Source organism: Conger conger, chromosome 5 (assembly GCF_963514075.1).
Source record: "Conger conger chromosome 5, fConCon1.1, whole genome shotgun sequence".
Lineage (NCBI taxonomy): Eukaryota > Metazoa > Chordata > Actinopteri > Anguilliformes > Congridae > Conger > Conger conger.
In genome coordinates this window covers 51,299,950-51,314,505 of record NC_083764.1, presented here as the reverse complement: position 1 = coordinate 51,314,505, position 14,556 = coordinate 51,299,950, and the positions used below count along the sequence as shown (strand labels likewise).

At 39.7% G+C, this 14,556-nt stretch overlaps 1 protein-coding gene across 3 annotated transcripts in view; it reads right to left on the bottom strand.

Annotated features, from left to right (window-relative positions):
- The window catches only part of LOC133128659 (collagen alpha-1(XI) chain-like), a 103,433-nt gene that overhangs the window by 59,715 nt on the left and 29,162 nt on the right, over nucleotides 1–14,556 (bottom strand). The window contains exons 6-14 of one of the 3 annotated variants that reach the window (XM_061242366.1): nucleotides 12,154–12,255; nucleotides 11,290–11,382; nucleotides 7,646–7,948; nucleotides 5,508–5,570; nucleotides 5,173–5,214; nucleotides 4,830–4,892; nucleotides 2,208–2,282; nucleotides 1,383–1,466; nucleotides 331–387 (exon numbers count right to left, since the gene is read on the bottom strand). In XM_061242366.1, coding sequence (XP_061098350.1) covers nucleotides 331–387; nucleotides 1,383–1,466; nucleotides 2,208–2,282; nucleotides 4,830–4,892; nucleotides 5,173–5,214; nucleotides 5,508–5,570; nucleotides 7,646–7,948; nucleotides 11,290–11,382; nucleotides 12,154–12,255 — 882 coding nt within the window. The remainder of the gene's footprint in view (nucleotides 1–330; nucleotides 388–1,382; nucleotides 1,467–2,207; nucleotides 2,283–4,829; nucleotides 4,893–5,172; nucleotides 5,215–5,507; nucleotides 5,571–7,645; nucleotides 7,949–11,289; nucleotides 11,383–12,153; nucleotides 12,256–14,556) is intronic. The other 2 variants (XM_061242367.1, XM_061242368.1) reach the window with 2 other exon arrangements.

The following is a 14,556-nucleotide window of genomic DNA, read 5'->3' as shown; positions in this document are numbered from 1 at the left end:
ACCTACTGTACCGAGCAGCGCTGACGTCAGACTGGCCTGGGAAGGAGACGGCCTCTGACAGAATTACGTGCTGACTAACAGCCATAACCCCGGTGCGTTAAAGGAACCGGCACTCCACTCGTAAATCACATGCCCGTATGGAAATAACACATGTCGACGCGGCCACCTGGGCCCAGATGCCACGGTCTGCCGGTGCTGGCTGAACGTGGAGGAAGGGGAACCCACGCTGTGCGGGTGAGGGGTGCGGGTGGGGCCGGATGACGTGGCGCACAGCGCGGCGGTTCTCGTCTGTGCGCGCGGCGGCTGTGCCGGGGAGAGGGAGAGACTTACCACAGGTCCGGCCCTTCCTGTCAGTCCCATCGGTCCTGGGGGACCCCTCATGGCGAGCTGTGGGGACCATAAATAGTTGTCAGGGCTTGGTGGCTGGGGGGTACTCTGGGCGATGCATGCCTGTCAGGCATGCATGTGTATGAGAAACTGCCTTCTCTCACGCTAGCCAAAACTAGCACCTAGCCATGCCAACCTATCATGTCGAGCTAAACCAGATGACCACAAGAAGTAGCAATACACTGAACACATTACATTGATTTAGTCCACAACTTGTTTAATGAGTAGATGCTTTTCTGTGACCTACCCTCAATCACAATATAAACGAAATAGTGTAAATATTAACAAATCTGTTAAAATATGGAATTAACATATTTGAATGTGTCAAAACACATATACACTACATATACAATCCATTTAACTACTTCAATGCTTTATTTCTTTGGTAAGAATATCAATTGATAGTGTGTTATACAGGAAGGTTTTATCTAGTATCCACCTCAACTCCTCCACCACAGTTTGGGAACAACCGATCTCGATGCTCTTCAAGTAGTTGGTGCATGACAATAGAGTAGCCTGTTCTCATAATCAAACATTCAGATGTTATAATCATCAAAACTACAGTCAGTATCTTATTCCTCCAGTTCTGTATAGCTTTAGGTGTGTAGTAGTTCCATGCAAGTCTATAAGGAATTGTTTGCTTCCTACTGCAGTGTGATGAGTTAGTTACTCTGGGATAGCTGTGCTTTTTAAATTTACGGTTTAAAAAAATCAGCAGTGCTTGAACACTCAAAGCTGGCTAACTGGCTGAATTCCTGCGCTGTACTTCTTTCCGACACCTGTTCCAGGGGGCCACATGGAGGTCACAGGCCCCCGTGGCGTATTTTAACGACACTCTGAACACGCGCCCTGCCCCAGGCCGCTAAGTGCATCTCGCCCTCTCCGAACCCAAGGCCAGACAAACCCAGTGGCGCCTATAAAGGCCAGGCCTCACCAGTCATGTTGTGCTTGCATGACCATTTGGCCTTGGTTACCCATAATGCACTGGTACTTACCCGAGCCTGGGAGAGGATTGCCTGAGCCTGGGCCTCCTGAGCAGACACCACTGGACCTTTGTGGCCATCGCCGCCAGCACGGAACTGTCCGGAAAACAGGCGATTAACTCAACCCCCCTATTACCGTCCCCTCAAGGAGACCAGTCTCGTTAAAGCTGTTATTAAGCTCCTCAGAACCACACTTTTCACTCACAGATAGTGATAAGTGGGCTAGGGGAAGGGCCTGTTTGCTGTTGTTAATGGTCTGTTTAATGAGAAGGTCCATGAAAAGGTAAAGTCTAAGAGAAAGTGTTTGGGTAGACGCAGGGATTACCCCTCATAAGGGTCATTTTGGCTTGGCCCATCAAAATAAAAGCCTTTCCCCTTGGCTTTATTTCTGTACATTGGCAGACTGCTTTCAGTATAGAAAGTACAAGTGAAAAGACAAGTTATATCAGAATATTTAGAATGATTTAGATCAATTAAATTATATTTAGAATGATTAAGAGTTAAGAGTATAGCCCTGCTTGTCATTTTTGAAAATTAATTTATCATGAAAAGGTTGAACCATATATATTTCTGGTCATTTGAGAGGAAATAACACTGCAAAAATGCGATGTAATGCGATGTAATGAGACTTAAAACTGCATTTATAAGTAGAACATATTAGCTTCTTTTAAAATCCTTTTTTAATAACTTGTCAATTTCCCCATTGCAAATCTAGAAATGAGCCAAACTGTCATTGACAATTGTCTTATTTTGCAAAGAAAAGAATAGAAAATAAAATGTTCATTCTAAATATAAGATCAAAATTATGTTGTTTTTTTTCAGGGAAGGTGGACTTACTGGCAGCATCAGTATGGTTCCTGGAGGTCCAGGTATCCCATCTGCCCCTGGAAGACCTGCCCGCCCAGCAGGACCCTGAGAGACAGAGGGAGAAAGAGTGTGTGAGAGAGAGACAGACCACTGTAAAATCACTTATGCATCACAGCACCAAACAAGACTATGTTTGCAGAGACAGAAAGGGAAGAAAGAAAAAGAGATAAAGAGCCAGAGCGAGAGAAGGATGAAAACAAGGGATGAAAGAAAGAATTCGGGATTATATTGCTGCTGTGGGAATAATGTAATGACTTGGCTATCATACGCTGATAGCATCTTCAGAAACAGAACAGTAACTAGGAACATACAAATATTATTAAATTAACACTTATTTAATTGGGTGCACTTGCGGATGAAATGAGGATTGAGAACAGTTTTACATTTGAATTAAAAATGTTAAATATATTCAGCCCTTCCAGACGGCGTATCTAGCTCAAGCATGGTGCAATGATGTGCCCCTTGGTCCAGAATAAAATGCTCACTCTACCAAAGCCAACTCAAGGCAAGACAAAATTAGCCATAGCATCATACAGGGAGCGAGAGCTTCAACAAGCAGGGTTCCCCTTCCTTGTGCAACAACAACCCCTCTGATTGGCTGGCCACCTGCATTCTGCCTGGACTAGTTCCACCGATGGAATGCAGATGAAAAGCAGTGGCTCACAGAACAACCTTCAGAGGAAATTAATACTAATCTTCTGTAGCAATGGGACAGACCACCAAAACTTAATGGACATTCCAAGTTCACAGAAAAAATGAGGGGATAAAAAATCCCACAAAAATGCAAGGATACTTCTCTTCACAGTACCCTGGATATATCCGATAAGAGTCAAATCAATTTGCGACTGAGTTGAAGACACTTCAAAAGTCCATTGTATATGAAATGTACAGCTCCTTGCGAGCAAGACGAATAAACCTGCCAGAGAGGCAATATTTATACTTTCAATAAATATTTCAAAACTACTTTTTAGTTTAATGGGAAATAAACAAAGAAGTGATGATGTCATAGCAAACATGAAATGTAAAGTAAATTGTATATGGTATTTGCTGAAGTAGAAAAATATTTTCTAGTTATATCTTAGTTGAATGAAATGAAAAATGCAGAATAAACCGAAAATAAATGAGTATCATATATACGGTTCTTCATTAATCTGCTCAAATCTAATTGCTCCCATGTGCACTCGGGCCAAGCTATGAAAGGGAAATATGCTTCAAGGGGCCAGATAGGTCACACAGTGCCATCTAGTGCCTTTGAGTTACAGTGTTTGGGAAAAAATTAACCGAACGCAAGGATACAAATTTCTGTCCTGGGATTGTGTGCAGCCGCAAGTCAGAGAAACCGCACTCTGGCTCCGTATCGGCCTGCTTTCCCTCTCCCTGGGGGAACTCCCTCTTTCTCTGCTTCTTGTCAGGAAGAAGAACGTTCCATATCAAAAAAAAAAACCTTCCACACTCACAATGAACCCATTGTTTCCGAGATGCCATTTCTTCGTGTCATTGGTTGACTTTAAAGGGTTAACCCTCCCAGATGTTTTTTTTTTTTTGGGGGGGGAGGGTGGGTTGGGGATTGGGGGAATGGATGTGATCACAGTCTGCAAAAACAATCCTCCCTCCAGCTCTCAGGTTCACTCAGACGGTGCTTCAGAATCAATCAACTAACATTTGGGGGCCTCCGAGAATTTTCCTGAGAAGCAGAGTAAAGCACTATTCGTGGTAATGTCATATGCAAGCTTCTGCTAGTGGGCCCCCGCAAACTGGCTTGCCAGTGGTCCAATCCGGCCCGATTAAGCTGGTGTCTGAGGTATCTGAGGTATCTGCGGCACGATCCGATAATGAATACCAAAGCCTGTATCGCCAAAGCTCTGGTGACAGCTTCCATAACTAGGTCCAGTTGTTTGGGGTGTAGTGCTCCTCGTTACCATGTCATTTTACTCATGGCCTGACTCTGGGCTGTGAATGCAGACTCTCCGCCATTTTGGAAATCTCAGTTCACATTTACTCACCCACCTTAAACGAATATGTATTACACATACTCTAGATTAATTATTTCATGTTGGAATGAAAAGATAACGAACTTATAACAGCCCAACTATAAATTACTTAACAGTATTACAGCAGTACAGAACCTAATACAAAGAAATGCACAGATTGCAAGAACAGGACAGAATAAAACACAGTAAACCAAAATACTCACAATTTGAACATAATAGAGAGGCTTATAAAGCAGCATGCAGCTGTGGGATTGTATATGCTTAGCTATGTGGTGGAAATTAATATTTCTGTTTATTTATTTTACACATAACAGTCATCTGGGACCACTTTTTATTGAGCAATTCCCCCTGTACATTTTGCACCATTACAAAATGTCAGATTTAAAGAGGAGATGACAGTTTAATAGCTGTGCAAACCTCTCACTCGTTTTTTTGGAAATGCTCATAGGGTATAAAAAATAGTTTGAGGATACTCAGAGGAGGGGGGGGGGGGTGGTTGAGTGAGTGGTTTCGTGAGACCTCCCTGATGGTACCGGAGGGGTCACAGCATGTACCCCTGGACAAGCCCAAGATAATGGGACCCCGTAAAACCAGCACTTACTCTTTCACCGGCATCTCCAGCGGGACCTGGGGTGCCTGGTAGACCAGCGGAACCTGGAAGACCCTGAAAAAAAAAACACAATGCCGTCAATAACACCCCCGTGTGAATGGAAGACAATTCACTTTCCAGTCATTATGCAGTTAGAGTAACCAATAAGCGGAACGGCCACAGGACACAGTAAACTCTCCGCTTTTACTTTGACTACACTGTCTACACTCGTTTGGCTGGAGCACTTTTCCTTTAAGTCTTTTTTTCCATACTGTTCCTCCATTTTAAGAAAGGAAAAAAAGAAAAACGGGGGGGACGGGTTTGGGAAAGAGGTCGGCATGAATGGGATACTCACGGCGGGGCCTGGTGGTCCAGGGGGGCCTTCGACAAGCATTCCCTGGAAAAAAAGAGCAAACGGTAGCAAATATTATTAACGGCCCGCAGAAAGGGGAAAAAGAACTGAGACCACCATATGCAGACTGAGAGGCCACGTCTGTGCTTCGCTTATATCGCCGAGTCTCCTCCTGTCCTTGGGACAAATCCAATTTATGGAAGTTATTTGAATTCAGACGTGATTCCACTGTTGAAATGATGTTAATGATTACAATAACAGTTCCTATTAACAAATGTCCGGAGCAAGTAAACATTTTTCAATTCTCTATAAATCTTCAATACAGCTGGCATACGTACAGGCTCAATGACTGCAGGTTCACCCTTCTCGCCTTTCGATCCATAGCCAATATCGCCCCCAACCTGCAAACAAAGACAACAAGATAGGCAACCACGATTGTGAAGGGAAATTAATAGAGGCATTCATGATTGAGAAACATGCAAAATCTACTTTCTAAAGAATCAGATAAAGGATTAGTGCAAAGTTACTACAGGAAAGAGTGAATAATTGACATGACATTATACGTAACGTGAGGTTGGGCGGAACAAGGATCCCAACCAGCTTGAATCTGGCAGCGTAATGATAATGATGCATACAATGATGCTACAAGAATATTAATATTTCTGTCCCATAACACGCAAATATACAACAACCTGTTTCACAAGTGAACACGTAATGTGAATTCATCACATGAATCATGTGTGAATTCATCAACTTCAATGACTGCTATGCTATATGAATGTCTGACAGTAAATAATGTTCAGGAATGTAGATTCATTCTAATTATACACAATATAAGTAGCTGTACTGATTGCTTCCTGCTTGCATGGGCAGGTAGGATATTTCTATTATTTGCAGTCATCTGCAATGTGTTTTTTATCTGTGTAAATGGCTAAAGATATTTCCATCATGATAAGAGGGAATATAAACTCCTATTCTATGGAACCGTACTGTTTTGTATCACAATTTGTAGTTTATTAAATAGTATTTGCCGGTAATAAAAAGTAGTGGCTTGGAACAGAGCTTCCAGGTGCTGTTTTAACAATTATCTCATAAGTGTGGCATTCAAGAATCACTCTATTCAGCATTGAATGTCCTTGGCACGTGTCTTTTCCAGGAGCTAAAACCATAGACTGTTCTGTGGTCTGGGCGTGTGTTTGCATTGAGCAGATTCGAGCTTTGCAAAACCCCACACATGAGCTGCTATAATAGGAGGCCTCAGTCTGAAATCAATATGGAGCTTGCAGACACTGACTAATTTCCTGTCTTGGAGACTCAAGAATGTCCGTGGAAAAGTATTGCTGGTAAAAATGGAATTATGTTTCCTCCCTAGTAACATAGCAACAGACTATTCTGCTGCTAAGGATTTTATAAATCGTGTACCTGTATTTTAAATTTAAGGTAACACAGGGTTGTTTTCCAAAATAGTTCACCTTAAAATCATCATTTCACTACACTATAGAAAGTAGCAACAAGTCTAAGGCCGACAGATCAGATAAATAAATATTGCTATGTCCAAACAGTATATATGATATATTCTATATACGATTATACTCTCTATACAGTACACTAGCTTACACTGACTGCATCAAAACGGGTCACAACCAGTTAGTGGGGTTTTTTTTGGAAGGGTATGTGTGTTTATAAAAGGGCATGTCAACATACGTTTGTTCATGTGTGCACATATTTAAAATGGAAATCATTGCACATCTTGTACAATTTAAGGGGCCCAGGTTATTTGTATTCATTTTTTTTAAACTTCCTGACAGAGCAGATCAGTGAAAATGTCTCAGGTGTCATTCTCAGGAAGTATTATTACATCCTGAACAACTTAAAAAACAGATGATGACATGATGGCTTTATAGCTATACCATATGCAGTTTTTCCACTGCTTGAGGACTTCCAGGAAGTGCCCCATTTGTTCTTCCTGTGCCTTTTTGTTATTCATGTTCTCAATATCTAATGCTTATCAATCACATACATGCACCCGGCAGAAAAATCTAGCTATCCCAGCTTGACCAGCTTGAAAATTGAGTTGTTCATAAGCTCTGGTCTTGCTGAGTATGAGCTGGTCAACCAGGATGGCCAAGCTGCTGTGAAAACATGGCTTGAGCTGGTCAACCAACTAAACCATCTTGAGCTGGTCTAAACTGGTCAACCAGCCTGAGGCATTTTTTTCAGCAGGGTATAATATCATTTCATGCACATATGTCACTTTGTGTTTGGAGTAAAGAGCTACAGCTTTATTATAGCAGCATGAAAATAATTTAATATCGTATTCACTATGCAGAAACATTGGACGGTCTGGTTTTGATGAAATTATTGAATGTTTGGATGTGAATTACAGGACGGTTAAATGTTTGAATGTAGACTGCAGGATAATCCAGTTTGGTGCTGGTCCAAAGTGGGAGGAAGTGAGGGCACACTGCATACTCACGCTGCTTTCTGTAATGTCAGTCTCCGCAGGCTCACCAGGCCCAAACTCGTCCTTGTAAGTGCTGGTGGTAGGCTTGAGCTCATGAATGTCGTACTCGTCGTAGAACCCGTACTCATACTGCTTTTTATCAAAATCGCCCGTATTGTATTCCTTCATATCATACTCCTTAAAGTCATAGGCATCGTCCAGGTCCACCTTCTCCTTGGTCGCCACTGCCTCCACCACAGAGGTAGCTGGGCTAGGATCCACTCCGACTTGATCCACTCCAGTAATATAGTCATCAATGATTTCCTCTTCAACCGGCTTATATTGCCCAAGCAATAAAGCGTAGTGTTGAAAAAAGGAATGGACATCATTGTTAGTTTAGCAGTTAAGTCATGGGTGCATATGTTCATGTTCTAGAAAATGAACATTAAATGCAGTATGACATGTAAGCTGTCAATAGCAACACCTTATTTTCTGCCCATTAATGGTAAACCATAATTACTTTCAGTCAGTGTGATTGTAACACTGTTTTCAAAATTGCAACTTATTAATTATTCATTTGTATTTGGCTGTTAGCCTCATTTTGGTTCACTTCATCTTCTGATAGATCTAAGAAAGATGATTGGGCCATCTTGTTAACAGTTCAAATATAGTAATTTCCAGAATACTTCAACAAAGTCAAGTCACCCAAAACCAGAGGTGGAAAATCCAGGTTCAGAAAGTAAAAGTCCCTCTCAGTATTTTGTTCCAATCACCTGGATTTGCTAATTAGCACAATTATTGTGCCAAGAGGTAGAACTAATCAGTGAAATCAGTTGGCTGATTTAATGGGTCGAAGAAACACGTGACAGGACTTTCTGACCCCAGGCCCTTACCCCTCTGCCCAAAGCATAATTGAGTAACTTTCCATAGCAATACCCAGGGGCCAAAATAAGGTGTTTCTTGAAGATTACAAGTTATTCTACAAAATGATCAGCTGATACAAATCTATATGTAGTCCCTTTCTGCAGTGCCTACACATAATTTTTAAATAAAATTATGTATATTGGAAAAGGGATGTGAATATCTGACATCTGCAATGGCATGAAGGGCACTGTTCAATGCAAAATAAATGTACAGTACTTATGCATGAATAAGTACGAATAATTACTTTAAGCAGTTAATATGTTATGTTTTTGTTGTTTGGTTCTGTCAGTACATTTTGAGATGAGTAAAAATGGATTCAAAATGACATGCAAGAAACAAACACCAAACATTTCTTAAATGTTGTACATTGCTGGTACATTGAATAGGGACCTTTAAGTCCAATTCTTAAGAATTTTTTAAAGCAATTTAAGGTGTGTGAAATACATAACCTGTAGCAATGTGTGGAAAAACACTGATATTCTCACTAACACAATAATTATGAATTACATGAATTAGTTCGGGAGAATAAACTATTTTGGAATATTTGGCTTAATTCAACAAAAAAGAAAAACTTTCCCAGTATATTCCCAGTATTATGCATTTGACACACCTCTTCAATTCACAACAATATGTATGTGCAATTGACAGGTCAGGATCTGTGCACAATGTATATTATGCAACAGGCTCTGGATTAGCATGGACCAGCTACAGTACTTACTTACCTGTCAGATCATATCCATTCAGCCAGTAGTCTGACAGTAGTTAATATGGTTTCACAGAGGGCTACAGTAGTGGCAAATACCCTGCAGTAACACTGATAATAGTTTCAGGAAAATTATTAACATCAGAACTATTAAATCAACATGCTGCAGGGCATTTGATGAGCTACACTACAACAAAGCATGAGCAACAGTTTTGATGCCATATCTCACTGGAGGATCGACTGCATAACTTGATGCAACAAAGCATAGCTTTGCAGCTATGTGGCTTAACTATTCTGTTAAATATTCTCGTTTCTAAAAAAAGTTTTAAAAACAGCACTTACTCGCCATATAATCATGTCAATTATGGGTAAAGCTGCATTTGCCAGATTCAAGCCAATTTTCTTCAAGCAAAAAGAAAAATAGATTTTGATAACGGCCTTTATTACCACAGTAATTTTGCAGACTGGAGGCTCGTTTGTGCATAAAGACGACCCTTTTTTGCCTTTAGGTTCATGAAGAGCCCCAATGGTTCCTTCGGTTCACATTAAAATATGTTTTCTGTTGCTTTCTCATGGAATGGTTTTCATTACTTTATTTGTCCTTATGTAAATTCTTTGCACAAATTTTATGGCAACTACCAAAATTCTCAAAACAAACAAGGCTACCATCCAAAGCTTTCTTTTATTTGATCTTTTTTTGGATTCAAACTTGCCTTCAGCTTTTGTTTTCTTTACTACAGTCTCTAAAGCTCAAAATGACTTACCCATCAGAGAACGGTTATGGACGCAGATCAACAGATTGAGAGCAGCAAAGTGTAATGCTCCTCGTTCTGAGCTAGGAATTAAATGATGTCATAGTGCATGGGTGCCCAACTGTGATCCAGGAGGGCTATGATCTTGTGGTTTTCCATCTCTTTATAAATGGCATATAAATGACTACAGGTTTTGAAGAAGAACCATGACGAACTACACAGAGTTCCAAAAGATCTGGTTACCACGTCAATTGAACATTTTGGCAGGTCAACTCTTGTCATTTCCTGTAATGAATGCCAGCTTATGCTAATGAGCGCTACATACAGAGGGCTTCGGAATTATTGCCACCACTAATAAAAGGCTAAACTAAAAGCTAAAATGATAAACAACATGGAAAATTATCTATATTTTGAGTTCAATCATATGGGAAAATGATATGCTTTTATTTAAATGCATTTCCTTTCATGTTATATTTAGTAATCTCAGTCTAAAGGAACTATATTGTGTCATTTGAAAGCATTAAATCAGGGGTGCCAATAATTGTGGAACCTGTTTTTGGGGATTTTTTTATTTTTTATTTGAAAAATGTAAGATGGTTGATTCAAATAAAACATGAATAAAGCACACTACTTTACACATGTTGGAAAATAAAGCATATGTCAATAACTATTCTTTTTCAGTTTACAGCACTTTTTGTGCATATTTATCATATTGTTATACTGTTATCATATTCTGCAGCCCACTGTATCTCTTTATTTGTCACAGACAGCAATGAAATGTCAAATAGAACATCTGTGTTGTTCAAAAAGTAAAAATAAATTATTTGTTTGCGGAGGTAAAGACCTTATGTAGACTGTCGGAAATTATGGAAATGCTTGTAGCAACACATACTACTTGTTAGACTAAGACTGGACAAATTGGCTATGTTATGGCACAATTAAATGAAAAATGTAATTGAAGGCTTTGATGGAAATTCAAACTGGATGGTGGTGTTCCTAGAACAATACTTCCTGTTCTGACTTGCCAGCTTGTTGGCTTACATTGTCCCTCTTTTTAAAGAGATTTTTGGTATATCACAATGCTGGGCATCACTGTGATACATTGATATAGCTTTCAGACCCTTTTAAAGAAGATAAAACACTAAGCAGTTGCTTCAAATTGACTCTTCGTACCACAGGACTTTATCACATTGTCATCCATGGCTTTTTCTGTACACTCCCAGTACTGAGTCACTTCATTGTTTTTGCATAGTTGGCAAACATAGAGCAAATAAAAAATAGAAACATGGAGATTTTACCTGCTTTTGTTTAATTGGAGCTTCTGTCTGATAACCCTCTACAGTTCCGTAGTCAGTTTCAACCTCAGTATAATATTCCCCATCAACATTAAGCTGCATTCACGTCACATTGAAAGAGAAGTAGAAGAAAAATAAGTGTTAAAACAGAAGGAGGATGTTACTAGTAATAGTCTAGAGCAGGGTATGCATCATTGGAGTACCAGAAATATTGCTGGTTTTAATTACCATCAGGTTTAATCAATGCAGGTCTGTAATCAAACCTTGTTATCAAACTTAAAAGAACAACATTTCTGGTAGCCCAGGATCACGGTTGCCCACCCTTGGTCTACAATATCTATGGTCTACAGGGGGTGAGGCAGAGAGCTTCAGTCTTTATCGAAGATTTTCCTGTTTTCAAAGGAAAGGTCTCGATATGTCTGTGCTATCTTTACCCCTAGATCGACTGCTGGCCTCAACGGTGCAGTAGCTTGGTAATTCTTCTTAGCAGCTAACATTTTAACCCTTAGTGTTCGGGCCATAGACTTAGACAACTTTATGGTTCTCTTCACTTTGCCTGAAGAAATACGTTTCGTTTTCTGGAAAAAAAAAGTGTGGTGAAAGAACGAACAGAATAAATAAACCACGAAGGTACATAAAACAAAAGATGGAAACAGCTGAGACAGAATGAGTGAACAAAGAGTGAGTAATAAACACCCAGGCTCTTCAGGTGGTCTTCCATCTGGGTGAGAGGAAGGGGGTGGAGTTACAACACGGAGATGAACTGTGACGGACAGAGGAGCAGACCACACACAGTGGCCCCAGCATTAATTAAGGGGGAGGGGAACAGTGAATCCCATGAGGACTGATACCAATACTTTTTTTTACCTCTGTTTCAGAATAGGCCTCTTCAGTTGTGGGAACTGCGGGTTCAGTTAGATCTCCTTCACCGTACTCATAGAATTCACTGTACTCTAAGTCAGTGGTGTACTGGATTCAATGAGAAAGAAATGAAGCACAGCATTGTTAGTATGAGCCAGTGTGAAATGTAAACATCACATTGGGTTTGTAACAATGCGTATACCAAACCTCATATTACATTTACATGTTTATCTTATGCACCTTATGTAAAGCACAAGAAGCAAATTAACAGCACAAGAGCAACATGTGTAAATAAGACCATATATTTATACATGTCAAAATATGGTATAGTTGGCTATACTCATATTAAATCCAGCATTTTAATGTCAGTTATTTCCACTTCAATTGGGGCCACCAGTTTGTCTCCCCTTGTTTTCTCCCATGGTACTTTAATCCTCCGCCAGCTATAGGTCGCAATAGCCTTATTGTGAAGCCCCTTAGCAAATATTTACCCTTTTGCACCACCTCAATAATCTAAATTGATCAAGTAAATGCCACAAATTAAGTACGGATATTGATTGACAGCAATGTTCACAAGTGACACTCGCATGTTACATTCAGTTTATTTATGTACTACTGTGGATATACTGCAGTATTTTAAAAATGTTGTACAGGGGCTGATAGAAGCAACTACATGTTTATAAATGTCTCAATTAGAAACTCAATTATATGAATAATCTAATCGAATTAATCTAATAATCTAATCTAATTATATGAACTGTGCTGTTGGAGTGCCTATGGGGACCCCTGGAGGATAACCATTGAAATACAGGTCACAATGTGGAGACGAACTGGTGGCCCTAACCATAATAAATGCCAAGTATAGCATATATTTTACTTTATAATATACGTAATTGTATTATATGATCATTATCATTGCTCATAGGTAGTAGTAATAACTGACATTTTTACACACGTAGGTGCATGTATGTGTGTGCATGTATACACAATATACACACACACACACTTTTATTTTTGTTACATTTTAACCCTTGTGTTGTCAAAACATTCTGGATACTCCCCTTGTCCTAAAGGTAAAAAAAATGACCTGCCTTCACTAAACCCCTAAGATAAAGCAGCTTAATTGAATTTTAAACGCCAAATCTATTCTGCATGATGAAACAACGCGTCACTCATCACAAACTTTGTCATCAAATTTCAAGTTGAAAAAGGGTCATTTAGGGGGTTTTCTCTGCTGTTAAACATAGAGGTGGGTAATTTTTTACCCTTAAGGCAACACAAGGGTTAAGAAGAAAAATAGCATTTTGTAGAAATGTATAGTCATGCTTCATAGATATCAGCTTCTCTTCCCAGCCAATTTGCTGTTATATCTGAATACATCATGCGTAACACAATAAAAACTACATGAATTAAGTAAGAAAAAAATAAAGCATGTTAACATTGCAATAATGTTGTTCATAGTCAACTTCTCAATAAATAAATAAAAAATTGACAATGAACAATCGTGTAATCGTTAGTCTCAGAAAGAAAATGTTCCAGTTTGCTGCCTGCGCTAATTGATTTTTATATTTTTCTGGGTCCCTGCGTCACATCCATTAATTATTTATTTTAGTCTGCATATTTGCAGGGAGTTCCTTGTCTCTCTTTTTCTTTTTTCCCCTGCACTTTTTCTGAAGAACATCAGCAGTCAAAACAAAGACAAAGCGGATTAAGTTAACAGGCGAACCCTGATATCTCCACATCCATCGGGGATGAATAAATATTAGTCCCGATACAGCAGCTGAGCTAATAAAAAAAACCAGGGTCTGCTGAGCTGGCCACCTTCCACCAGACCGCAGAGAAGGACTGTGGAAAAGAGAACCAGTAGAGCATGTCAATTTATGTTTCTCCGCATTCCTAGCCAAGAGCATTCACCGTGAGAGGCAGGGCCACTGAATGAAAGTCATAAATATCTAACTGCAATAATAACCTCTTCCACCCCCGCCCACATGTGTTAGCAGGTATATTGCTCCAGCATGTGGCGTTCTGCTGCAAAGCCTCATGGGAAGGCATTTGTGAAAGTTAAAGCTGGGCCATAAAGCGATGGGAGATGTGTTCTGGTCCTTTGAAAAAAGGCACAGGGAGGCTTTGTTTCTAAGTAAACAAAGGTTTACTTTGCTCAGCCAAGCTGCAGGCATCAGACCAATCAGGCTGTATTACACATCCTTATTTTTGTCTCTATTAACCAGCTGATTTCTCCAATTATTTTACCAAAATAAAATCCTATTCTTCAGCATTATAAGAAAACTGAACATTCCCATTACCAATCTCTTGCTGATATAACTATATTTACATAAATAAATTGATTGCTTTTATGACATGGTTTTTTCTTATAAGATGATGTGTCTTCAGACTCGTTTGAGGGGTATA